The following is a 25,770-nucleotide window of genomic DNA, read 5'->3' as shown; positions in this document are numbered from 1 at the left end:
CAGCTGTCTAGGCCCTAAACTCTGGAATTCCCTCCCTGAACCTCTTCCTCTTTGCCTCTTTCTCTCTTCCTTTAAGGCGCTCCTTAAAACCTATCTCCTACCTGTCCCAATATCTCCTTATGTGGCTCGGTGTCAAATTTTATCTGATTACGCTCCTGTGAAACGCCTTGGGACGTTTCAACTACGTTCAAGGCACTATATAAATGCAAGTTTGCTCTCCTTTGTGATGTGACTAATTAATGTGATTTTTTTTTTTGTGTGTGTGTGTGTAGGAGGCAGATGGAACCCTGGACTGTATTAGCATGGCCCTCACTTGTACCTTTAACAGGTGGGGTACGCTGCTCGCTGTGGGGTGCAACGATGGACGCATCGTCATTTGGGACTTCCTGACGAGGGGTATCGCCAAAATCATCAGCGCACACATACATCCAGTGTGCTCGTTATGGTAATTTAAGATTTGTGCGTGTGTCTGTCTCTATTTAAAAAAAAACTACTTTACACACAGCCATTTTGTGTTCACTCCATATTGCGGTAGGAACAGGAGTAGGCCATTCAGCCCCTTGAGCCCTCTCCGCCATTTGATAAGATCATAGCTGATCCACGGTACAGTTCCACGAGTGGCATTTGTTACTCTTCCCAAGTGGCTGCTCCCCGTGAATGAATCTGGACAGCATGCGGTGGCAGGGTGTTTGGATGTGGGGGAGGATCAGCTATCTATATGTGCACACTTGCTAGCAGGGACTTCTGGATAAGGAGCCAATTTTTCCCTCCCTGGCCCGGGAAGGGGATCTGAGCCAAATTGTAGTGCCCGTTCTGCCACTTTGGCTGAGACTGGTTAACTCAGAACCGTTTGGGAATTAGACGTGGGAGCTTCTGGTCTTTATGACGCGGCTACACGCCAACCTTGCCCAATGAGCCAGCAGTGAGCAAATAAAAAACAATTCCAAACTAGCTTTAGTGTTGAACTGCAATTTAGTTGAACGATTTTTTTTTTGTCATTCCAAATGCTGGTTTCTGTTTCTCGCGCACTTCCCACGATAAATGCGTTTGAGAGCTTTAGACTTTTGACGGAGCCGTTACTCTATCTGGTTTGTTACCATGACCGCCACTGCTCTTGGAACATCACTCAGCAATCAGAGTGATGACGACAGAGGCCTGGGAGGGGGATGCAGTCACCCTGCCAGCCCTCTCTGGTCTCTGTCAGGGAATGACCTGTGCTGCTGGTGGGTGGGGGAGGGGTGGGAGGATGGTGGTGTGGGGGGGGGGGGGAGGGAGTTAACTCCAATGGGAGTGGGGGTAATTTAAATATTAATTTTGTAAGCTTGTAACTAGCTGTGCACAACACAGTATTGCATCTTCCTTAGATTTAGTGTTTTTCAGGGGATGGGTGACATTCGAGTGCTCCTGGAGGAATCGCTGGCTGTGTGTCCGCAGATAAAGATTTTTAAAAACTGAAACGTTGGAAATCTGAAATTAAAAACCTAAAGTCCTGTAAATGCAAAGCAAGCTGATTAGCATCTAAAAGAGAGAAGATAGGTTAACGTTTCAGACTCCCTCATCAGATGTGAGCTGCAGCTAAATCTCCATTGCTTGACAACTATTCTTACAGCGGATGCCTTGTATCCTGTAAAATAAGGCTCTTGCTGCAGTCACCTGTCCACATTTAATGACGTGCCCTTAAGAACATCAGAAAAAGAGACTCAGCCTATCAAACTTGTTCTGCTCGTGTTTCAATACTTCAAATCTAGCAACCAATGGCTCCTTGAACTTCAGTTACTTTACCGGGCAGATCATTCCAAATATTTATCCCCCAGTGAGTAAAGAAATTTTTTTCAAGATCTGTTCTAAATTGACTTTTCATTAATTTAAATGACTGTCTTCTCATTCTACTGACTTGACTGACCTTAATGCAATACTCTGGGATTATGTTATCTGTGCCATTTAATACTTTCTATACCTCACTGAGGTCTCTTGACCTTCTTCCTGGACTATAGAGCTTAAGCTTCTCTAACCTGTTTTGTAGCTCATCGCCTTTTACATTTGGGACATTCCTGTTGCTTTCTGCACACTTCCCAATAAATGTCTGCCTCCTTTGTGTAATAACAAACTTGCACACAGTATTCCAAGTATTGCCTGACCAGTGCATTATTAAACTTAGTCATGACTTCTCTCCAATTATACTCCACTATTCTGGCTAACCCAACATCTGTTTGCTTTTTAAAATCACCGTTTCACATTGTCATGGTATTGAAACTAATGGGTCTATTGTCACTCCCAGGTCCCTTTCAAAGTCTCTGAGCTAATTCTGTTGCCTTGATTGTATATCTATGTTGCTCATTCTCTCTTCAGAAATTGCAATACTCTGCATTTGTCAGTGTTAAATTTCATTTATCATTTGTCTGCCCACTTACACAACTGATCTAGATTTAAAAAAAAACAAGGGTCCAAACACTGACTCTGAGGTTCTCACTCAGACCCCTCCGCCCCCCCCCCCCCCCGCCCCCCCTTCCCCCAGCCTGCCAGGTCTGACACTACCGTTCTCGCGAGTATACACTATTTTCTATTTTAAAAAAAACTTAATTTCTTATTCAATTGCACAGTGCCTCACGGATTTTAGATTGGCAATTTTTCACGTGTGACCTCTTCAGAGGCTTTCTGGAATTGAATTAAGTAAATCATAAGGACTTCCATTTTCTGTCTTCTTTTCTACATCCTCAAAGCAGTCCCTCCCCACTCTGCCCTCCTTTCCCCTCTCCCATCTGATTTTTTTCTCCCGTTGAAAGTGGTCTTATTTGCTGTCCCACATTGCTTCACGAGCTGTATAAATGTCCTGTTTGAGAGTTCCATCACTACTGCTCACCAACCATAAGGTGGAAGAGCAACACCATGGTTCTGTTTTACCCTCTCCCACTCTCGAAGTGCAGTTTCATCCCAGAGATCAGTAAGTAGTCCAAGAGTTTGGATTTATAATGAAATGATATCTGATCATCTCTTTTGTCTTCTCCCTCTCCGAAATCCTTGGTCTTTATTCAGCATCTCCTATTATCAGTGCAGTTGAGGTTCGGAACCCAGCAGAGTGGTGTATAATCTGCATTCTGCCACTTGGCAGAGCCTCACATTAGTGCTGTAATACATTGCAACATCTACTCTTCCTTTTCCTTTTTACAGGAATTATTGTGGTCAGCAACTCTAAAACACTGTTGAGCTAAAGGGCAAATAGTTTTGTTCCAATTTTTATATTCACAATTTTTAAAATTTAAAAATAGTCAAATTTTGTTACCACAGCAGAGACTTGGCCCATATGTCTCTTTGGATCTATTGATTTGGTTATGGCACTGCTTATGTCATATCTCTAGGTCTATTGCATTGGTAATGGCACTCAATATGTTGTGTCTCTGGGTCAGTTGTTTTGGTTATGACACTGGGCAGAGCTGCATGTGGCTCCATTCATTGAACCAAAAGTACTCCCTTTGGACTTTCTTTCCCGTTTAACTGATAGAGAATTACTTTTGATAGATTTGTGCAAGTGTTTCAGTATTCCCCATCGTGACTACTAATTGTGAGGACGCAATGGCAAACATTAAAATTTTTAATAAAGGAAATAGTACCAAAGTCTTACAAAATGTCGGTGTGGCATATCCTTGCTAATTTACATATTCACTTATTTTTCCTGTGTTTTACAGTTGGAGTCGAGACGGGCATAAACTAGTTAGTGCTTCAACCGATAACATAGTATCGCTGTGGGACGTTCTGTCTGGAGACTGTGACCAGAGGTTCCGTTTTCCCTCGCCCGTCCTCAAAGTGCAGTTCCATCCCAGAGATCAGTAAGTATTCCAGGAGTTTGGATGGATTTACAATGAAAGACAAATTGCCGGGAAAGTAGAAAACTCCAAAGCTTTGGGCTACAGCACTTCCATGGGACTGTAAAACTAAGACGGGTGAAATGGCTTTCTAATTTTTCTTTTAATTCCTCCCCAAAATGTGACCGCTTAGGAATTTTAAAATCACTTTTTTTTCTATGTGAAATAAGGTTGGAAGTCTCAATCTTATGGGTATGGGACCAATGCAAACAACTGCAAAATGTGGCACCAATTGGCATTAAATTGATATCTACTAAGGCCAGGATGGCTGGTATGGGAGATGCCACTATGATGCAGTAGGTGGCTGTCTTGCAGGAGCTGGATTGCACTGTTGGCACAGACTGCGGGGAGGTTAACTCTCCCTTCCTTCTGAGTGCTTGGTACGGACACTGGAAAGTGTTCCATTCCCCAGGCCTAACAGCAATGAGCATAAACTATACAAAAAAAAAACTTGAAGTAAATGCCTTCCTCTTTTGTGCCCTTAGATTTTTTTAAAAAAAATTTGCTTTCTGAATCTGTTGCGCATTATTTTTTCTGGTGAGTGGAAACCTGTCAGCGCTGCTCTGAGCTTGCTGCCACCCTGTGAGGAGGTGCTTGGCATCTCTTCAGCATCTTCCTCAGCATTATCGGAAACTTTGTGCCAAGAGTCACAGACGCCAAACCTAACTGCTACGGTTTTTGTGCTAAGGTTCATCTGGAGTGCAAGCAGTTTATAATGGTCCCTGACACCAGTGTCTGAATATATATGGCATTGCCTTTAATAACCTTTGCTCTTTGGGGAGGGGGTGGTTTATCTCCTACTTAGTTTCTGAGGGGCATTCGTGGGCTAGCTCTGTTTTATCAGGAAGGGCTTGTTTTTATGTGGTGTATTCGTTCCTGATTTACACTTGCACTATGTATCAACAGGAACAGGGTCCTCGTCTGCCCGATGAAGTGTGCACCAGTGTTGCTAACCCTCTCTGACTCAAAGCACGTGGTTCTACCTGTAGATGATGATTCTGATCTTAATGTCGTGGCATCTTTTGACCGACGAGGAGAGTATATTTACACCGGGAATGCCAAGGGAAAGGTGAGCGTTGCTATAGGGATGCTTGTTTATTTTTCTGCTCCACTTCTTCAGATTTATTAGCGGCAGATGAATCGTGTCTATATGAATGTATTTGTACAGGTAAAACTTAATTTTCCCCAACATTATTCTTGTTAAAAACCCCATTTTATCAGTTTTTTTCAGTTTATTTAAGGCCTATTTTTCTCTCTCGTCCAATCCCTCCGAGCAAAACATATAGAAACTATAGTCCTAAAGGGCCCGAGTTCTGTCACTACTGGCTGTGAGAAGTTAGCATAGCAGTATCTGTTGGTGTACAGTAGGTTTCATGGTATTAAGAAGTAAGATTGATTGTTTTCATGCCAACAAATTCACCCCTCCCCCATTGTCGCCCCCTTTAACCCCCCCCCCCCCCCCAACCACTTCTGGAGGCTGGGGTTCAGTTCACAGGTGCCAGAAGTCCTCCAGTGACTTACCCAAGTAACATCCTTCTTGTGTGAGGCTGGTGAACATTGACAGCCTGGAGAGGAGAAAGAGAGCCGCAGCACATCTGACCCTGATCCTGTCCATCGTTAGCGGCCGTGCCTTCAGCTACCAAGGTCCTAAACTCTGGAATTCCCTCCCTAAACCTCTCCACCTCTCTCTCCTTTTAAGACGCTCCTTAAAACCTACCTCCTTGACCAAGGGTCCTAATATCTCCTTACGTGGCTCGGTGTCAAATTTTGTTTGCTAACGCTCCTGTGAAGCCCCTGGGGACGTTTCTCTATGTTAGAGGTGCTATATAAATGCAAGTTTTTGTTGTCCTCGTGCATTTTCAAGCAAGAGCCAGTGGTGGTCAGGATTCGAAACCCTGGATAGTTTTAGCTTCCTACCCCTCAGTCGCTGATGCACTTACTGCTGACCAATTGGCATGAACCAAGGATCAAACCTAGGACATTCTTAGCCTTTGGCTCTGGATCTGGTGAACTTCTCTCGAGAAAATCTGGGCTAATTGACCTTTTGTCAGAACAGTTATTCTGTGTTTTGCCTTCACAGTGTGCTGACCTGCTGTGTATTTCCAGTTTTTCTGTTTATCATCTTGGCCAATTTACCTGGTGAGACAATGAGGCATGCTACTGCCATTTAGGGCACTTTGTCCCCACGCCGACTCCTGCGACATTACTTGATTGTCTCATTTCTGTTGGTAATGCTAAAATGTGCCTTGTATTTTCAGATCTTGGTCCTAAAGACTGATACACAAGAGCTGGTAGCTTCATTCCGAGTCACAACTGGCACCAGCAACACCACAGCTATTAAATCTATCGAATTTGCAAGGAAAGGGAGGTGAGGCACACACTGTTTCTCATATTTTGCAGGCGGTTAAGAACTGGCTTTATTTTCAGTCAATGGTGCGTGTTTGTATGGACCTGTTAGAAAACCTCTCGGTGTACTCAGTGATTGGCCAGTGATCAGAATGGGAGCTCTAGAGAGGTATCACACCATGTAACTCTACTTACAAGTACATTGTTTTACAGAATTTTCAGTGTCATGTTTTTATTTCCTCCTTTTTGTGCCCGTTCTACTTGAGAACGCATTTGTTGATGCCAGGCACCCTCTGGTATCTCACTCGTGTGGCTGTTGTTCTTGTGTGAGCCTGGACGATGTGCTGATAGGCTGTTTGGATGCAGGGGAGATGCATCAAGCCCAGTTAAGCTCTCGCCTGGGGGTAATTTTAACCTAACTCGCCGGGCGGGAAACCCATGGGATCGGGTGGAACGCGGGTTTCACACCCCATCCGATATCGACTTCAGTGGGGAGTAAAACCGGGCGGGGTGTAAAACCAGTGTTGCACCTGATCCCGTCAATTTCCTGATGGGCAAGTGAGGTTAAAATCCCCCCCCCCCCCCGCCCCCCCCCCCCGCCCCCCCCCCCGGCCCCGATGTCTACATGTGTACTTTCCGATGGGGGTTTGCTGGATCGGAAGCGGGAGCCCCAACATTTCTTACCCCTGCCCCGGATTCAGGGGTGTTGAGGCCAATTCTACCGACATTACTGTTGCCCCAGCTGAGATCAGCAATCTCGGCACAGATTGAGTCTGATAGTTGCTCAGCTACTCTCTACCGTAACCACTGGGGGAGAGGCAGTGCCTGAGCAATGATAATTAACTCATGTAATAAAGTGTAGAACAAGGTTCCACCCCTTCATATTTGTAGGGGATCAGTCTTTTTTTTCACTTGAGAAGCAATTTACATCTTGAATCTACAGGGGACTGGGTAGTACATTAGGTTACCACACATCCCTGTCACCTCTGGAATCTGAGCATTAGCCATCCCAGACTGATAGAATTAAGGTCTCCTCACAGTGCTGGCTATAAGAATCTAATGGCCAGAAGAACTGATGGGCATGAGACAGCAACACAAAATTGCTCAGGGTTTGTGACACATTGGAAGCTTGACCCAAAAGGTGACCAGGATGGCTGCTGTGGGAAATAGAAATGTAGCACTAATGCAGTGAAACCGAGGGCTTGATAACCTCCGTGTAACGGGCGTTGGGGAATGATCGATGCTAACACTTGGTGCAAGAAAATGTGGATGAATAATCCATATAGTCATGTTCGTTCTTGAGCTTCATAAACACCAAAGCCATTAGAAAGAAAGACTTTTATTTCTGTAGCACCTTTCACAACCTCAGAGCATCCCAAGGTGCTTTACAGCCAAGTAAATACTTTAGAAGTGTGATCACTGTTGTGATGCAGGAAACAGGGCAGCCAATTTATGCACAGCAAGGTCCCACAAACAGCAACGGGGTAATGACCAACATCAGTTTTATTGATTATTCTTCCCTCTCCTTCCCAAATGTTTTTGTGAAGTTTAAAAGAAAAATGCAGTTTATAAAATTGCCAAATTTGTTCCTTAGTTAAATTTACAATGAAGTTTGGAAAATATAATTCAATCTGGGCATTTGAATGGAGTAAAATTGCTTTCTTAAAAAAAAATTCAGTAAGCTGCTTTCTTTTTTAGTTCCTCTTCTCCCCTGACTTGCAGCCGTATAAAGCAAGTGATGGACTCCATCCTAAATCACTTTATTGTGCCCAGTTGAATTTCATTTTAACGTTTCATACTAACTAGCAATCACTAGATAGATCTCACTGCATTTTATTCCCTTGCTTGTGTGAGCCAAGGATTTAATTCTTCTCTGCCCCAATGTAGCAGTGTATTATCTTTCTCTTTATCTCGGTAGTTGTTTCCTAATAAACACGGCAGACAGAATCATTCGAGTCTACGATGGTCGGGAAATTTTAACGTGTGGGCGTGATGGGGAGCCTGAACCGATGCAGAAACTGCAGGACTTGGTGAACAGGTAATAAGCTAAACAACTGGAGATACAGTTTCTAAACAGCCGATGTATAACAATATCGTAACCCTATGTTTGGTACAGAAACAGGAGTGGTCATTAACTGGTTCATCAATGGTGGATAGTTTTAGAACTGAACATATTCACATTGCTGTGGGGGAGGGGGAGAGACTGACCCGAATGTCTGAGGGTGTCCAACCTTCAGATTCATTAGTTTAATTTGGTTGATTTAATTGATTGTGAAATTCATCTTAATGAAAAATGGAAGAATGCTTGTTTTTCTCTAGTGATGTGCTAAGGAAGTCTCATTGTCATATGTGGCACCTTCTCAAAGCTGCTTGTTTCGCTAATGGGCTGTTTAATTCTGGAGGAAAAACAGACATTCTCCTGTTTTTCTTCAAGGAATTGAAACCTTTTGCACATTGCACTTACGCCTCATGCCTTCTATGAAGTTCGATGTGTAAACGGCAACTTCCTACAGGTTTTTGTCTTTGAATTATAGGACGTGTACACCAGAATGTCGTATAAAGAGGTTCTTCCCATTTTTGTTTTGAGGTGTATTTTTTGACTTGGTTGTTTCTGTCAATCTCAGGACGCCCTGGAAGAAGTGTTGTTTCTCTGGTGATGGGGAGTACATCTGCGCTGGTTCGGCACGACAACATGCACTTTACATCTGGGAGAAGAGCATAGGAAACCTGGTGAAGATTTTGCACGGCACACGGGGGGAGCTACTGCTGGATGTAGCAGTAAGTGACCATTTGTGGTCGATTTAGTTTTGTCTCCATCTTAATCACTAACAGACTTCAAATTATTGAGTTGCTGCTAGAACATCCTCCTCTGATTCCAGTTGAATAACCCTGTGGGCTCTCCCTCACTTGTCCCTCAAATCTTTCTAACTTGACTTTATTTGCATATTCCTTGGTTAAAATTTACATTTGAGGGTGGGTGATTCTGGCAATTTACCGTGGGATTATTTTGGGCTGCTGTCGGTCCCTGTATTGCCCATCACTCAAACCTAGAACAGCTGTGCTATCCCTGATCATTTTTTTTTGCGTGTCTGAAGCTTCATGCATAAGCTTTCTGATTGTTTGGCTGTTTTCCACAGTAAAATCAGCCTATGGAGATATTTGGCTTCCCGGTAACAATGGCCACAGTTCTTCAATCACTGCCCAACGAACCTACGAAGAGGTCAATTGTAACTTAACTCTATAACAATTGCCAGCAAGTTCCTGACACCAGCACCACGTCCAACCTAACCGGTTTCTTGCTCCTCTTGCCACCTGTTCTCTTGCATGCCTCATCTCTTGGATGCTACTTGCTCTCCTCCCTACTCCAGTTCTCCCTCCCAAATCTCTGCACCTCAGTGAGCCTCAGTCCTTACCAGTCTCTTGTACCCTCCTCTACCTTGGCCACTGCTTCTCTGAACTTCAGACTTTGCTGCTTGCTCGCCCCTTGCCTTGGTCCCGACCACCTGTAGTCCTCAGCAAGCCTTGACCATCCAATTACCCTCTGCTCTACCTCATTCCCACCCACGCACTTACTCCTGGGACTTGCTTTTCCCTGCCAGCAAACCCACCAGTAATCTACCAGTTTTGACAGAAATCAGGTATTTTGAATTTAGAAATGTCTGGGAGTCAGACTTGTCTTAGTGAGAGTACAGCTAGAGATTTTTACATTGGTACAACTGCATGCGGCAATATCTTCAAGACCTTTTAGAGGAGCTAACTTCGATTCTGAAAAGTAGATTTATGAGAGCTGTTGCTTCTGAGTTGGGGGCACTTCCTTTAATTTCAAGCCCTCTGCTTTGGCCAGCGAACATATGTCCCAGTCAGATCCCCAAAATGTGGTTCAGTAGTGGCAGTCAGTGTGAAATGTTTAAAATTCTAGCAGTCCCATAGCATATAAAATGTTTGACTCTTAATTCAGTTCTGGAATAGACCATCATTAGTTTTTCTTTAAAAACACTTCTCCATTATTGTATTCTCATAGTGCTTATTCCATTCAGAAGTTCAGATGTGTTCGCAGTTAAGACGTGAGGTTAATCAAAGTCCTAACTCCCCCCACCCTTTTTAAAATTTGTGTTTCAGTGGCACCCTGTCCGACCGATCATTGCTTCGATATCCAGTGGGGTCGTGTCCATTTGGGCTCAGAATCAAGTGGTAAGTGCAGGGGCTGATTTTAGCTTCTTAGAGCCAGGTCGGTATGGTGACCCATCCAAATGACTTTTGCCAGATGATAGACACAGCACTGGGGTTCCTGTTCCTGTCACCCGTGCATGGGTCAGGTGAAGAGTGGATCGTACTCCACTGTATAGCTTGCTATAGTTAAATAGCCCACCTGCACTTGGTGTCTAGACTCCCATCTGTGGAATGGTCATTGGAGTGAGGAACTAGAGGATGCCTCGTGGCTATGCAACCCCAGCACGGGTCAGTGCTTTCAGCGGAGGGTGGGAGGGGAGAAAAGCAAATTGTGCAAATGATTTAGGTTGAAATGTTGTTCCACCAGGCCCCTTGTTGGCTCACTCTGTGGCTTACATCATTCTTTGGTTGATTGGTCAGGAAAATAATCAGATCCCAGGCCACAGCCCATTCCAGCCACTCGGGAGTGCCTGAAAGTGGCTTGTTGGGGATGTCTTGGCCTCTGATTCTTTATTTTATTCTTTCCCAGTGAGGAACGTCGGGGATCGATATTACAGTTGGATAAATTTATAACTCTGTGAGCTTCCCATCAGTTCACTATCTCCCTCGAGACAGAGGGAGATTGGGGGCTGGGGAGAGGAAATGGGTGACCCAGCAGCTATAACTGAGTAGGAAACCCCTGTATTTTTAATCCCAGTTGAAGGTGAAATAGGTTTGTCCTCATCACCTGGGCTGGAGGGAGAAATGACATATTCGACTGGGGTGAGGAGAGAGCTGAAGCACGTGTCTGCTGGCAGTCTGGTTAAGGACTGATTGTCGGACCTGTGTTTGGGAGCTGTCTGCAGGGCTGGACTGTCCTGTTCTGGTGACCAGTGAAAATGGTTTGAATGGGTGTCAGGCTAAACTTTTTGGAAGGGAATGAACAGAAAAAGGGGTGAATCTATCCCACAATTAAAAGACTGACATAATCAGCTATGGAGAGGATGCTTCCTTCTCCTCCTTTTCCCCTTCTTCCCTCCTATTTTCCCCAAATACACATGTCAATCTTGCTTTACCCTCCCAAGCAATTGAGTCTTAATTTCAGGTTCTGATCTTTGGAGTTCAGTATTCCGAGCGAAGCCTGTTTGACTAATGTGGTTGCCTCTCTCTCAGGAAAACTGGAGTGCATTTGCTCCGGACTTCAAAGAGTTAGACGAGAATGTTGAATATGAAGAGAGAGAATCAGAGTTTGATATTGAAGATGAAGATAAGAGCGAGCCAGAGCAGATTGGTAAGAAATGCCTATTTTAGTTTTGGCAGGGGAGTATTACTGGCAACACTGCTGCTGCATTTTGCTGACAGACTGTGGTGTTAATGCTGTTTGTCTGCTTTGCTAGTGTAGTAGACAGGAGTAGCTGCTTCCAGATCTCTGCCAATGCTTTTCTTGAACAAGTTGCTAGTAAGTTAATGTGAAGTTGAATGTTGTGTGGGATGAGATGGTCCAGAGGCACTGAAAGAAAGACTTGTATTTATACAGCACCTTTCGTGACTTCAGGACATCCCAAAGTGCTTTACAACCAATGAAGAACTTTTGAGGTGTGGTCACTGTTGTAATGTAGAAAACGCAGCAGCCAATTTGCACACAGCAAGGTCCCACAAACGGCAATGAGATAATGACCAAATAATCTGTGATGTTGGCTGAGGGATAAATATTGGCCAGGGCATCGGGGAGATCTCCCCTACACTTCTTCAAAATAGTGCCATGGGATCTTTTACTTCCACTTGAGAGGGCAGACGGGGCGTTGGTTTATAGTTCCAGGAAACAATTTGGTACAGATGGTCTCCATAGAAATATAGACACGCCTAGAAAATATTCATGTATTTTCTTTCTTCAAAGATAAAGCAGTGCTCTTAATAAAGCTTACTGAAGCCCATTTTAAGTTTTTAATATTTTGTCAGCTATAATAGATATAATATGGATCATACTGTTTTGGGCAATGAAGGGCTCTGCTTCTTTCATGGATACATTGCGCTACCCATACCGATAAAGTACTTCGCTGCACTGCCTCATCTCCTCATGTACTTAATTTGCATATCTAATTTATTTTCAATCTTTGACCTATTTCTGTACAAAATGCTTTTTAGGTGGAGATGCAGCCGAGGATGAAGAGGTCGATGTCACATCCGTGGACCCTATCGCTGCTTTCTGTAGCAGGTAGAAGGATTTTCATAGAATCGTACAGCACAGGCGGAGGCTATTCGGCCGGTTGTGCCTCTGCTGGCTCTTTGAAAGAGCAAATTTATTTTGCAAATAAAAATGTTGAATTTTTTAACTGCAACCTAATATCGGCTGTTTAATAGAGAAGTGAAACAACCTTGATTTCAAGGCCAGGAAATTCCTCTGAGCTGCTGCAATACTTCACCGGAGGTGGGGCAGAAATCCCGTTTCAACATAAAATCCCCCTATTCTTTCCTTCTGACATTTTGATAGAAATGTTTATTAAATTCATTCTTGGGACGTGGGTGTTGCTGGCAAGGCTGGCATTGATTGCCCATCCCTAGTTGCCCTGAGAAGGTGGTGGTGGACCACCTTCTTGAACTGCTGCAGTCCATGTGGTGAAGGTGCTCTTACAATGCTGTATGTTAGGGAGTTCCAGGGTTTGTACTATGGACATGTACTCCTATCGTTAAAAAAAGTGACTGTTTCTCCAATACAGAAGTACTGTTCTGTCATTAATGCGCTGTTAAATACTTTTGACTGGATACACCCTGTGATTATGCACCATTCTAGCAAATGTGAACACACCACATTGTGAAATAGATATTGGCCAGAAAGTCTCCGGTTCAGACTAAGTTATCAAGTGACAACTGGAACTGTCCTCAACACTGTGGGCTAGAGAGAGGAAGAATAAACTAGGGTTGTCACTTCTGATTGTTATCTGGTGACCTCTGCTGGAAAGTGTGAGGTTGCTGGATTGGTCTCGGGTGTAATGTTGCTCATGGTCTAATAGTCTACCAACACTTGAGTGAGGAGCTTGAGGGCTGTTGGTGCCTATTGAATAGTACCTCAGCAAGAATTGGTGCCTTCAAGAGGGAAAGTGTTTATTTAGCTTCAGACCTTCCTGGGGAGAAGGAATCTGCAGTTGAATTTAGACTGGAATGTGACAGTTCATTGATTAGCCACACTGACTCGGTCACTGTTCCATTGGCCTTAAGCAAGGCAGGATGCTGCACAAACGCTCTGCCTCCAGCACTTCTTATGGAAGCACAGCTGGAGAGAGCTGCTTTCTCCACCTGTGAATACGGTGGTTAATAACTTGAGGTAATGTCTGTGGTTCATGTGTCACATTCTTTGTTTTACTGCAGCGATGAAGAGTTTGAAGACTGCAAAGCCCTTCTCTACCTCCCAATATCCCCGGAAGTGGAAGATCCTGAAGAGAATCCCTACGGACCTCCCCCTGAAGCAGTACAGGTGAGATTGGGAGTAATGCCGTAGGTTTGGGGGTGGGGTTGCTGTGGGGAAGGGATGAACGGTTATTCAGTAAGTGAATTCTATGTTGGCACATAGCTACGTAGTTTGTCAGTGGCAGGGAGCAGGTTACATTAACCCGACTTGTAGTGTTGCATCTGAGAGGGGTACCGTGTAAGTAGGTCTCCGACATGTAGGCAGAGTTAAACATTGTCTTATAATGTTTTGGGATAATATTTTGTGGTAATAACATTTTGGGATACAGTATATGAGTAATTTGAGGCGAGACATGTGGCAAGTGTAGCAGGCTTGGAAGGAACGGGTGACTTTGGACCTACGGTTCCCAAAGCTCACCACCACTGAGGTTTTCCTCGTCTTGTCTGGATCTGTTGTAGACTAATTGATGGAGATTGATTGCTATGATTAGTCAGCAACTCCATTATCGTCCTATCATGCAACTACCAGGATGGTAGAAGGTGAACTGGATTGACCGTGGTCTTTTTTCGTCTGGCAATTCCTATGTTCCAATGTCCAGAGTTCAAAAATGAAAACCACTGTTTCTGGCGTCAGGTTACTTCTTAAGGTACGGTTATTGTAAAATTATTCTTATCTTGTGTGTGTGAGGGTGCTTAACACTTTATTTTCATGTGTCAGTCTCCTAATCACTTTTCCCCCAGTGTTCTGTTTCCTCCTTTTATTGCTTTTATTTCTTGCCTTAATTTCTCCCCCATGTCTTGAATTGATGCTACTGAATCTTCCTGTCCCTTGCTCTCTTCCTTCTCTCCTTCTCTTCTCCTCTTTCCCCCCCCCCCCAGCCCCCAACAGTCCATGCATTCATTTTTCTGTTCAAAGTCTTTTGGATGCGACGTTAAACTAGGGCCTGGTCTGCCCTCTCAGCTGGACATAAAAGAAGAGCAGGGAAGTTCTCCCCGGTGTCCTGGCTGGTATTTATCTCTTGTTAACAGCTAAAACAGATTATCTGGTCGTCATGTTGCTGTTTGTGGGATCTTGCTGCATGCAAATTGACTGCTGTGTTTTCCACATTACAACAGTGGTTACGCTTTAAAAGCACTTCATTGGCTGTGAAACGCTTTGGGACATCCTGAGATTGTGAAAGGCGCTATATAAGTACAAGTCTTTCTTTAAAAACTTGTATTTATATAGTGCCTTTAATGTAGAAAATATCTTCAGTGTGGCATAGTCAAGGGGGAGAAAAGGCAGAATATTTTGTTTGGTTCTAATCTATTAATAGTAGATGGGGGAGGGGGCAATAGAATTTTTGATCTTTGAGCATTTGGGGAGGGGACGATACTCTCTCTAGTCCTGAGTTTGCACTATGACAATCATAGTAATCACTAACCCTGTCAGGGCTTCTGCACCTATTGACATTGTGATCGAGGCTGGTCAACCAAACTTACACAACGTCAGATGGTTTTAGAGAGGGTGAGTAAAGTTGTATTCAGTGTCTTGAGGCTTTTTATTACTTCTGTGTCTTGGCAGAATTCTGGAACTGACGACATGAGCAACCCAGAGAAAAAACGTCAGGCGTTGACTGATGGATCGCAGCCACCAAAGAAGAAACCCAAGATGACCAATATTGAGCTACAAGGAGTACCATCTGATGGTAATTGGGTTACTTGTTACTCATCAGACCAGTTATCGCGAGTATCTTGCTCATTATATTATCTGTTTGCTTTCCAACTGCTGCACCAATTTTCTTCTGTTTTGTGCTCTCGTAATCTTCAAAAGTAATTCATTGGAATGTCCAGAGGACGTAAAAGGCGCTATAGAAATGCAAACTCGCTTTTTTTTCCTTCCCTCTCCTGAAGGCACTGACTCCTATTGGAGTGTGAGCCCATGGGTGCCAGCTGTGCTCAGATATCTCATCCAGGTAGCTATTCTTAATGCGCGCGTGCCAGCAAGTTGTTTAGCCGTGGAAGGCATAGCGACTGAACCCGATCCTCTCCTTACCCCGATGTTCTCAATAGGGCCCTTTCCAGCAGGAGTCGCTGGTTTAGTGATCTCGAGTGGGAAGCTGACTGAGTTTTACTGCTCCTCTCCCATCCAAGGGTTCTGAGGTGTTGATGCCAATTATAGTTCTGCCAACTGCTTGAGGCGGAGAACTAATTTAAGAGACCAGGGATTGACCTGGGACTTTATTTGTACAGCTCAGTGCCACACTGGGCAGTACATTAAGTGACAGCACCTTTTAAGCAGACCTCCTCTCTTTGCTTTTGATTAATTTAATTAATTTTTTTTAATGGAATGTGCTGCCTGAAAGGGTGGTGGAAGCAGGTTCAGTAGTAACTTTCAAAAAGGTATATTCAATATATACTTGAAAAGGAAAAATTTGCAGGGCTATGGGAAAAGAGCAGCGAAGTGGGACTAATTGGATAGCCATTTCAAAGAACCCGCACAGGTACGATGGGGCAAATGGCCTCCTTCTGTGCTGTAAGGTTCTATTTGCATATGTGTGTATGCACCTAATATATTAGAAGTCTTGTAACTGCATGTATTTCCTTTCTGTTTGAATGTCCCCCTCCACTCGTCCTTGGACCACAGCCTTCCTGTGGGGTCAGGCATCGAGCCTAGCATTTGGACCTATCCACCAGCCCATTTCTGGCAGCCTCTTTATAGGCACTTGAACTCATCAGACTGTACAAATATTGATTAGGTACTTTAGGAGGCTGAGAGCTTTTTAACTCAAATATTAGACGCTTTTAATTTTAAAAAAAAATTTGGCATGGAGGATGATGCAATGAAATCTGCTGTGAGGGAGGGGGAGTGCCATATGTTTAGTGATTTTTTTTTAAATATACACTATTAACGAACTACCTGAGCAAGATGAGAGTTTTTTTGATAGTTTAAATTTTAAAGCTTTTACTTTTTTAAAAACTTAGGCAAAAAATAAGTGTGGGTGGCGCAATGGGATTTGCTTCAGGGGCATTTAACAGTCTCGTTTATGGTGCACACTTCCTACAACACTTCCCATTGCATTTTGTTGATACCACCCTATTACAAATCAGCCTATCCTCCAACTTACTGTGTGTGATGCCACAGGAGATTTGTTAATGTATGTAAAGTTGCTGTGGAGTTATATATGGTGAGCTAGTTTCTGGTATTGAGCTACTGGGTGATCTTTATTTGAGCGAAGAGTGACACCCATTGCCTCAGATGGAAATGAGTAGAGCTGGAGTTTGTTTTCACAACATCACACACTAAGATTGCTTCTTTTACAAAAGAACTGGCTGTCTTGATTCAAATAATAATTCATTGGGCACTGTTAGTAAGAGAATAGGTCAGCTTTTTTTTTTCTCTTTAAGGGAAATGGCAAGGATGCATTTACTACATGGTCCGTTTCAAGATTAGACTTTTATTTCATCAAACTCTTGTCAGGCTAGCTCTGAATTAGCGAAACAGAGTGGAATGACCAGGGCTCTGTTCTGAGCCTCGCTTTCAAGATCTCGACCAGCACACTTGGAGAAAGGAGGACTAAAGTCACCCTGAAGTGCTGTGCTGGTAGTATCTAGTGTCCAGTTTATGGAGAGGAGTACTGCTGTGGGAGATCTGTGTTTGTACACCTGACCTGTGCTCGTACTAAATCTCACACAGCTTGGCTTGACATCCACTTTTCCCTATTACTTTTCATTTGGTGGTACAGGTGAGGGCCTGTGATGAGGGTCAAAAGAAACATGAGGATGAATAATGTGTTTGTGCAAGGATGAAAAGCTCTAGTCCAATGTTTGGGACTTAATATTTTTGAGTATCGTTAATGGGCATTTGTGGGTGTTCAGACTGAAAAATTAGTTTGTTGAGAACTCTTTTTGGCTCAAGTTCAAGAAGTACAAAATGAAAGAGAATTATTCAATCAGGGTAGGAAACGAAGCATATAAAAGATTAAGAAAGGTCCAGCTCGCCACAAGAAAATTTTGGTCGAGCACTCGGTTGTATGTAAACGTTTGCAGCCCCTGCAGTTTTGACACTTTTTTTTAAACCAATTTGCCAGTGTGCAGCTAAACAAAACAAGGAGGGGTCAGAGGGAGCAGTTCGGAGCAAGAATGCTGACTCGACTTTTGTTTCTCCACCTGTCCCTGCCAATCCTTTTCTGTTCCTGCTGGCCCAGAATCAGTAATACAAAAAAAAAGGTTGCTTTTAAGCTCAGTTACAGGAACTCCCACTTCTTTATTTTCTCCTGCAGAAGTTCACCCACTGCTGGGTGTGAAGGGCGATGGCAAGTCGAAGAAAAAGCAAGCGGGCCGACCAAAAGGAACGAAAGGTAAAGAGAAAGATTTCATTAAGTCGAAAGCCTTCAAAGGGGACAGAGGTCATCCTCTGGAAGGAGCAGTGAAGGGCAAGGAGTTGGCGGAAGTGGCAGAGCCACCCGCAGGTAAGGACCATGGTGGGAGCTCCTGCAGCTTGCCTGGTACCTGTGCTTCCCTCCCCACCCCCTCTTTTTACCCCCCCCCCAACCCCGTGCGCGCTCTCGTTTCTGGTCCTGCTTTTGCATGGGGGAGGGAGGGAATGAGTTAACTATTCAAGTCAGACTTGCCCTTTTAAGTAGCAAGTCTTGATCTTCTAACTTTTTTTAATTAAACTTTTATTTTTAGTTTTGTATAAAGGAGATAACATGGCTTTCTGAAAAGGGCAAGTTGAATTGTAAGCTGTTTGCTCATCCCTGTTTTATACAAGCAAAGGTGACTTTTAATCTGCTGTGCATGTTTAGCAATATGATGTGTTGTGGGATTTAAGAGTCGTTTTTAGAAAGTCTGGCCCAGTGTTGTTGTATATGTGACAGGTGGATGTGCCTAGAATATCTGCTGATGTTGATCAAGCCAGTGATTGCACTGGCTGACTTGGGCTCTCAGAGCATGGCAGCAAGGACTGCGCATTCCACTTAACCTGCACAAAGTGGGATAAAGCAGAAGAACGATGATCAGCCCAAAGAAAGAACTGGAGGCTCTGATCTGGAGTTTTCATCGGCCTCCGCACCAAAGATGTTGCACCAGCCGCACTTGGTATCTGTGGATGCCGACGGCAATCAAACTCCCACAGTGAGACTCTCACAATGACCTCCAATGAGATAATCATATTGACCCTGTTAACCACAGAGCCAATTCTGGCAGGACCATCCCAGGTATGATAACTGGTCGAGGTAAATTATCTCCTATTGGAAGAATTGGCACTCCTTCTCAGTATGAATCCCTTAATTGTGTGATCTTGGACCCCTAGCTGCCCATGCTGATGTTTCTTACTGGCACCATATTCTGTTTGGTGGGGGGGGCAAAGGCCCTGCTCTGAAGAATCTGTTCACTCTTTTCTAGACAGGCCTGGGAGAGGGTATCCTTAGTCCCCCCACTGCCACCTTTGCTACGTAAGGGCTCCTGTACTGGCTCCCTTATCCGTTCAACGTATTGCTCACTGAGCTTCATCAATGATGTGCTGTCTCAAATATCTTTTAGGCCCAGGCGTTCACTCTTGATCTCATCCAGCCAAGGCACAGATCCCTCCTTGATAAAATTGACTTATTGGCCACCTCTACTATTAGTCAAATAGACTGCTCTGTGAGACAAGTCCATGCAGACCCAGGCACTGAGGGTTTCAATTTGGACTTGCTCTGTCGTACTCCCGTCAAATGGCAGCAGGTCTTCCTTTTGTAGATCCGAGAGAGTTTGGAGAAGATGTCGGTCTTGGCTCAGTGGTAACCCTCTCATCTAGGAGTCCAGAGGTCGTGGGTTGAAGCCCCATTCCAGGACATAATCTAGGCTGACACTTCAGTGCAATACTTAGGGTGCTCTGCACTGTCGGAGGAGCTGTCTTTCAGATGAGACGTTAAACTGAGGTCCCAGGTGGACGTAAAAGATCCCATCGTACGATTTGAAGAGCAGAGAGTTCTCCCTGTGTCCTGGCCACCATTTATCCCTCAACCAGCACCACCATAAACAGATTACCTGGTCATTATCTCATTGTTGTTTGTAGGACCGTACTGTGTGCAAATTGGCTACCGCATTTCCCTACATTAAAACCGTACTTTTATTGGATGGATAAATTGAGATATGCTGAATGGCTTTCCTCATCTGTAATTATTTGCAATGTGAGTTGCAACCTGATGCCCTTCAGTAAAGAGATTTTTTTATTTCTACTGTTGATCTACAAGAATGTTAAAATGATAGTACTTCCTAATCAGTGGATTTCCCACGGTATTGCTTATGTGCATTAGTGAATACGCTAATTCGAAAGGAGGACATGTAAACGGAAAGTCTCTGGAAAACTCATAGCAAAAACAGTTGATCTCAGACTGGTACTCAGTGTGTCGTGATTGGCTGGTTGAAGGGACAGCATGCGATGTAGTGTTGTAGAGTTTCTTTTGCCCGACCAGATCAAAGAACGGGAAACTACAGGTATATTCATATAGACACAAGACTTTTAATAATATAGATTAATCCCCAGAGATCAAAACCTTATCTTTGAGTTCTTGCAACTTAGAATAAACTCAGTCCCCATGACAATGAAAAAGCTGAGTTGGAATTTCTGTTGTAAATACATGACCACTTTGTGCGTTTCATCCGGATTATGCCATTTGAATTTCAAAGAGCTGGATCGTGTTTGACGGGGAGTTTATTATTTGACTGAAGAACCATTGTTAAAATACAACAAACTACATGAACCACTGAGAGCCCTTCAAACACTATTCAAAATCCACCATCAGCTTCATGTTGCATTTCTCCCAGTTTCCAGACCCCTCCTTGTTCATCGATACAGTTTCAGATGGCGCTTTGAGTGATGCGTCTCAACCCCCTCCCCTCCCTTCGCCTCTTGCTCCCCCTCCACGGAGTTCTGCTCCGGTACTCTCTACTAGCCATACTATGACCTCGAGTACCTCAATTTGAAAACCACTGCCATGTAATAAGACCAGATAAATGAGCAATTTATTTTCATGTTGTCCCCTTTGGGGCTGGGATTGCAAAAATGTACTCATTCTGAGAACTTGACTACATTTTTGTTGCCAGCTTCCATTAGAGGCCTCCGTTTTAATTTCCCGCTGTTTTCTGGGTTTTCAGGAGGAGGTGTTATTTCAGACCTGCTGTGAACATGGTGAAGATGATTCTTTATCCCTGAAATTGTTGCGCTACCGTCATACTTCAATAGTATGATGCGACACCTAGAAAGCGTTTGGCACTTGGGTCAGTTTACAGACCAAAGCATAAAGGGACCTTTGTGAACCATGGACAGGTGTTCCCTTCAACCCTCCTGAAGAACTATGGACATTGAAAAATCAGCCAACCGAAGATCTTGGGCAATTCACCAGGAACGCCAAGCTAAAGTATAACTTCTGCCTTCACGTGATGTTGCTTTGCATATGGAACTATAACAGAGGGCACTCACAGCTGAAACGTGTACATGGTACAGCAGAGTGCAGAACACTTTTTTTGGTTTCTTTTTCCCTCCTGCAGTTTTGCATTTGAAGATGGGTATGACTTTTGGACCTTGAAAGGTTACCTGCATCGCAAGAATAATTGATCAGGTGCTCCGTAAAAACCCACGCAGTCCAGTTCCCGAGGCTGAAACTCTTCCTACTTCATTTTTTTTTAAAAGAACTATTTGTGGTAACTTCTGGACGCCTGGGTGCTTATATTCTAACTAGATGAACACCATTTGTATTGTTGGTCTGTTGACCTACCAGCTGACAGTGAAAGGCTAAATGTTGTAGATTTATTGTTTCTCTTTGTGCATGAGTTGGGCTGGTAATATTGTTTTGGGCTGCAGCTGATGCTTTTATTGAACAGCAGTTGAGATTGATGGTATCTTTCTCTTCCCCCGTCCCTTCAAGTCTAGCATATCTACTCAGCAGCTGTGCATTGTCCTTTGCTGTTTGCAGCAGAACCAGCAGCCATCCTCCCAGTCCTACCAATCTGTGCCAACCTGGGCAGGCTGCACCTAACCAGAGGACTGTCGCAAATCTGCCCCCATCCCTTGTTGAGGGTTTCCCACAGTAACTCTGGCAGGAGACCAGCAGATTCCCAAATAGCAGAGATCTGGCCTCCTGCTCCCAAGTAGGGACCTGGTATAGAAGTGGGTAGCCAGTTCACCCAGTGAACTGAGGTGTACCAGCCTCAAAAAAGGGCATGCGAGGGTCCCAGCAGTGGGGCCCAAGGCTGGCGAACTGCCTGAATCCCTAAGGAATTAAAGTTTTTTCTTTTAAAATTCCAGCAAATTGGCTCTTTAACTCAGTGGCGGGAGGCAATTGGACCAGGTCTGGGTTGGGGTGAATGGGGCCTTTTCTCACCACCTCCTCTTCTCCCTCCCCCCACCACCCCCCTGAAAGGGAGGAATAAGGCCAGAATTTCTGCAGGCATGGGGCAGGCAAGTGCCAAAGTTGTGTCCAAAGTGGTCTGGCCTATACTAATGAGGGGGCCTCCCACTGACCGTGCTCACTTTGGTAGGGTCAGTGCTGGAGGGCATATTCAGGGTTACAGCCTGAGCAAATTCAGGGCCTCGCAGTCCAAATGGAAATGTGTTCCATTTCCCAATAATTCCATTGGTCAGAGAACAAGAAAATTCATCCAAAATATAGATTTTAAAAAAAAAAGTCTGACTGTGAAACTGCAATTACATTTTTTGTTTAATGTCCAAAGAGATTGTCCATAATTGATTCTCCTTAATTGAATCTTGCACTGATTCTCATTTGTTCACCTTCGTGAATGGAGGAATGAGGAACTGGGGATTGTTATTTATGTTGCAAAGTCCTGCGACTCTATACAAAACTAGAGATGCAGATGATTTGGTCAGATGCACACGTCACAGCGAATGAGTGGGTTGCATGTGTTTACACAAAATCGTGAGATGTCTCCTCCTTCCCATCCCATACACACAATCCAAAGATCCCCACGCACAATATCTGAGCCTTGCTCCCCCCCCCTTACAGGCACATTCAAACCCCATGCTCCCTAAAATGTGAGCACCCTCCACGCACAGAAAATATGAGCCTCCCCATATACACAGAATCCAAACATCCCCATAGACAGAAGATCAAAGTCTCGCCCCCATGCGAGGCTCACCATACGCAAACATCCAAACCTGTGCAAACTGAGAGATGCTGCTCGCTGCTCAAACCGCTGGATTGGGTTGTAGTATTCTTGTCTCTCTACCCTTTCTCTCTGGTATCCCTGTTTCCTCCCTCTCGTGTTACCCAGCTTCTGAGCCATTCGGTTTTTCCTTTTGCTAATACCAGTGGTGGTTTAAAACCTCTTGGCCCTAGAGTATGCGCTCAATGTAAAAAAAAAAGTAGCATTCACAGGTGAAAGTGCAAAATGCTGCACATAAATTGCACCTTCAGGCTCTCGAGTCCCAAAAACCTGAGTGAAAGACCTGCGGAGGATTTTGCAACATGCAGGATGATTCTAAAGACCTACGTGGTATCATAGTAGGCACAGCACAGGAGGAGGCCATTCGGCCCGTTGGCCTGTGCCAGCTCTTTGAAAGAGCTAGCCAATTAGTCCCATAGCCCTGTAAATTTTTTCCCTTCAAGTATTTATCCAATTCCCTTTTAAAAGTTACTATTGAATCTACTTCCACCACCTTTTCAGGCATTGCATTTGAGATCATTACAACTTGCTGTGTTTAAAAAAAATGTTTCCTCATGTTGCCTCGGGCTCTTCTGCTAATTGCCTATATTCGTCTCTCCTCCATATCGAGACACCCAAGGAATGAACTGTGGTTGTGTGATTCCATTTCTGTAATGGGGTTTCCTTGTGATGCTTCTTCAAAATTTCAATCCTCCTCCTGGTAATGTAGTGAGCAATTAATTTCTGTTCAAACTCCCCTGCACCGTGAATACCACTGCCAGGAAGTAAATAAGACCAGTCTTAGCAATCGTTTACTTTTAAAATTATTTTTAAAAAAGGAACAGTTGTAATTAAAAACATGTCCTTTAATTCTAAATAGAATTGTTTCTCTTCATTCTGCTATTGTTTAGCACTCTCCCTGTTTCTGCAAACCTTTTCTTCCAACTGCTTTAATGGTCAGATCTAGAGGCATGGGTTGGAATAATGCAGCAGAACTGACTGTGATAGAGCCCATTTAGCTGCACTTTCTACATAGGGAATAGGCATATTAAAGAGTATCTTGTGATTTGCAATCCAGTTGGCTGCTTTGTAATTTTTATTTCTTGCAAACTTTTTTTTTAATGGTCTCTCTCTTGAATTGTCTTAAAAGCCTGATTGCTTCTGTTTGATCCAAGAGGAAGTTAAACAAGTAGGCGATGGTTTGGGAAAAGAGAATAAAGTGTTACAGCTCTAACAATTGACGGTAACAAAGTCTGGGGCAGTGGGCACATACAGATGTGAAGTGTGTTCTGTTATGAAACTTTTGATGACTTCTTCAGAGAAGGGGCCGTTCCAGATCTGTCCTGTGACGCTATCTGTTCAGGGCTGGACAGTTTCTTTTTCTTCGCTTGGTACGCAGTAGCCTGACGCTACTGGTGCGTGACCCCTTGTACTGGTAAGAAATGCCTTCTGCATTCTACCCCAACAGTAGCAGGTCTTGTTAATAGCTGTTGTCGTTCAAATGCCTGTTCCATTTGGGTTGGGCTGTTTTGTAATTATCCTCTTTAATGTTGATAGAACAATACCGGCTCAATCCTCTACTGCATTCAAATTGGATGGATCGCTAACGCAGGCCATTTCTTTTCAAGAAAATGTGTTGATGACTCGAGTGTATTCAGGTGATGTGGTATTTGGTAACCCATACCATTGTACAGAACACAAATGCAAGGATGGTTTGACCAACTGTGTATACAATTGTTTTTTATTCCTGTAAATAATAAACATTAATCTGGTTTTAAATGTGTTTGATTTTTTTTTTGAAAGCGTTCAGTAAAACAAAAATCTATTGGCAATAAATTGGGATGGTGAGGTCAAGAACAGTCATAACTGGGAATGCTTCCTGGACCCTTTCCTACTGCTCAAAGTTAATTTGTTGTTGCCAAAGATACTGAGTGCTTTGACCTTCTGCAGAATGTGAATGTCAAACACTCTTCAAAGCTTTGAAACTCCATTGTACATTCAGTGGCATTTCTACATTGAGGGGAATCTCCAGTGATTGATCAGAATTCTCACAGGGGACATTGCCTCATTGCACAGCTGAGTAATGACAACCTCAGCTCTAGAAAATTTCTAATAATTTTTTGTTAAAATTGTGTTTTATTTGTGTTACACTGGCCTTCATTCCTGTTAGTCGGGTGTTGCTGTGCTGTACCTGCAAGACCAAACTTTGGGGACCTTTTTAATTATCCATCAATTTCCACGCTCCATGGGATGAAGGGGTGGGGGAGAGAAAGAGAGTGGGAAGGGAAGATCCTCCATTATGGAGATGGCATTGTATTGTAATGTAGGCTAGATGTGGTATTGCTGTCTTTCTGGTGAAGAAACCTCCCATCCCCTTCTTAAAATCCCATAAATCGCAATATTTATGGGAAGCTGTTCCCTTAGTTTTATTTTCTTAAACTGAGTAGGGGCCAGATATCCTTGTTACCCCTTGAATTATCGTTTCCAGGTAACCTAAAGCTTCCAGGACTATTGTTTTATTCTCCCTCCCCCCACCCCAGTAAAGTATACCTTTAGACCTGGTGCCATAGCCAGCCACTTGTTGGAAATATTTTCAAATGAAGACTGGGAGGATTTGGTTATGATTGCCTCAGTAGAGGGAGATAAACATCCTGTCACATTGATACACATTATGTATTCTATAACACCCATTGTCAATATGTTCAAATCCCTCCAAGTCCTCGCCATTCCCTGTCTCTGTAACCTCTTCCAGCCCTACGACCCTCCAAGATCTCTGCGCTCCTCCAATTCTGGCTTCATGTGCATCCCCCATTTCCTTCGTTCCAGCATTGGCCATCGTGCCTTCAGCTGCCTAGGCTCTGAACTCTGGAAGTCCCTCCCTAAA

At 43.8% G+C, this 25,770-nt stretch overlaps 1 protein-coding gene across 3 annotated transcripts in view; it reads left to right on the top strand.

Moving 5' to 3' along the window:
* The window catches only part of rbbp5 (retinoblastoma binding protein 5), a 33,890-nt gene extending 9,225 nt beyond the window's left edge, over positions 1-24,665 (top strand). The window contains exons 3-15 of one of the 3 annotated variants that reach the window (XM_068007661.1): positions 273-445; positions 3,684-3,824; positions 4,767-4,929; positions 6,119-6,228; positions 8,125-8,244; positions 8,831-8,984; positions 10,326-10,397; positions 11,529-11,646; positions 12,501-12,570; positions 13,722-13,827; positions 15,325-15,448; positions 18,023-18,211; positions 20,883-24,665. In XM_068007661.1, coding sequence (XP_067863762.1) covers positions 273-445; positions 3,684-3,824; positions 4,767-4,929; positions 6,119-6,228; positions 8,125-8,244; positions 8,831-8,984; positions 10,326-10,397; positions 11,529-11,646; positions 12,501-12,570; positions 13,722-13,827; positions 15,325-15,448; positions 18,023-18,211; positions 20,883-20,911 — 1,569 coding nt within the window. In that variant the 3' untranslated portion in view covers positions 20,912-24,665. The remainder of the gene's footprint in view (positions 1-272; positions 446-3,683; positions 3,825-4,766; positions 4,930-6,118; positions 6,229-8,124; positions 8,245-8,830; positions 8,985-10,325; positions 10,398-11,528; positions 11,647-12,500; positions 12,571-13,721; positions 13,828-15,324; positions 15,449-18,022; positions 18,212-20,882) is intronic. The other 2 variants (XM_068007663.1, XM_068007662.1) reach the window with 2 other exon arrangements.
* Positions 24,666-25,770: the final 1,105 nt, after the last annotated feature.

The sequence above is a fragment of the Heptranchias perlo genome, chromosome 27 (genome assembly GCF_035084215.1).
Source record: "Heptranchias perlo isolate sHepPer1 chromosome 27, sHepPer1.hap1, whole genome shotgun sequence".
Lineage (NCBI taxonomy): Eukaryota > Metazoa > Chordata > Chondrichthyes > Hexanchiformes > Hexanchidae > Heptranchias > Heptranchias perlo.
The sequence above is the reverse complement of the archived record's forward strand: the minus strand, read 5'-3'. Positions and strand labels throughout refer to the sequence as shown.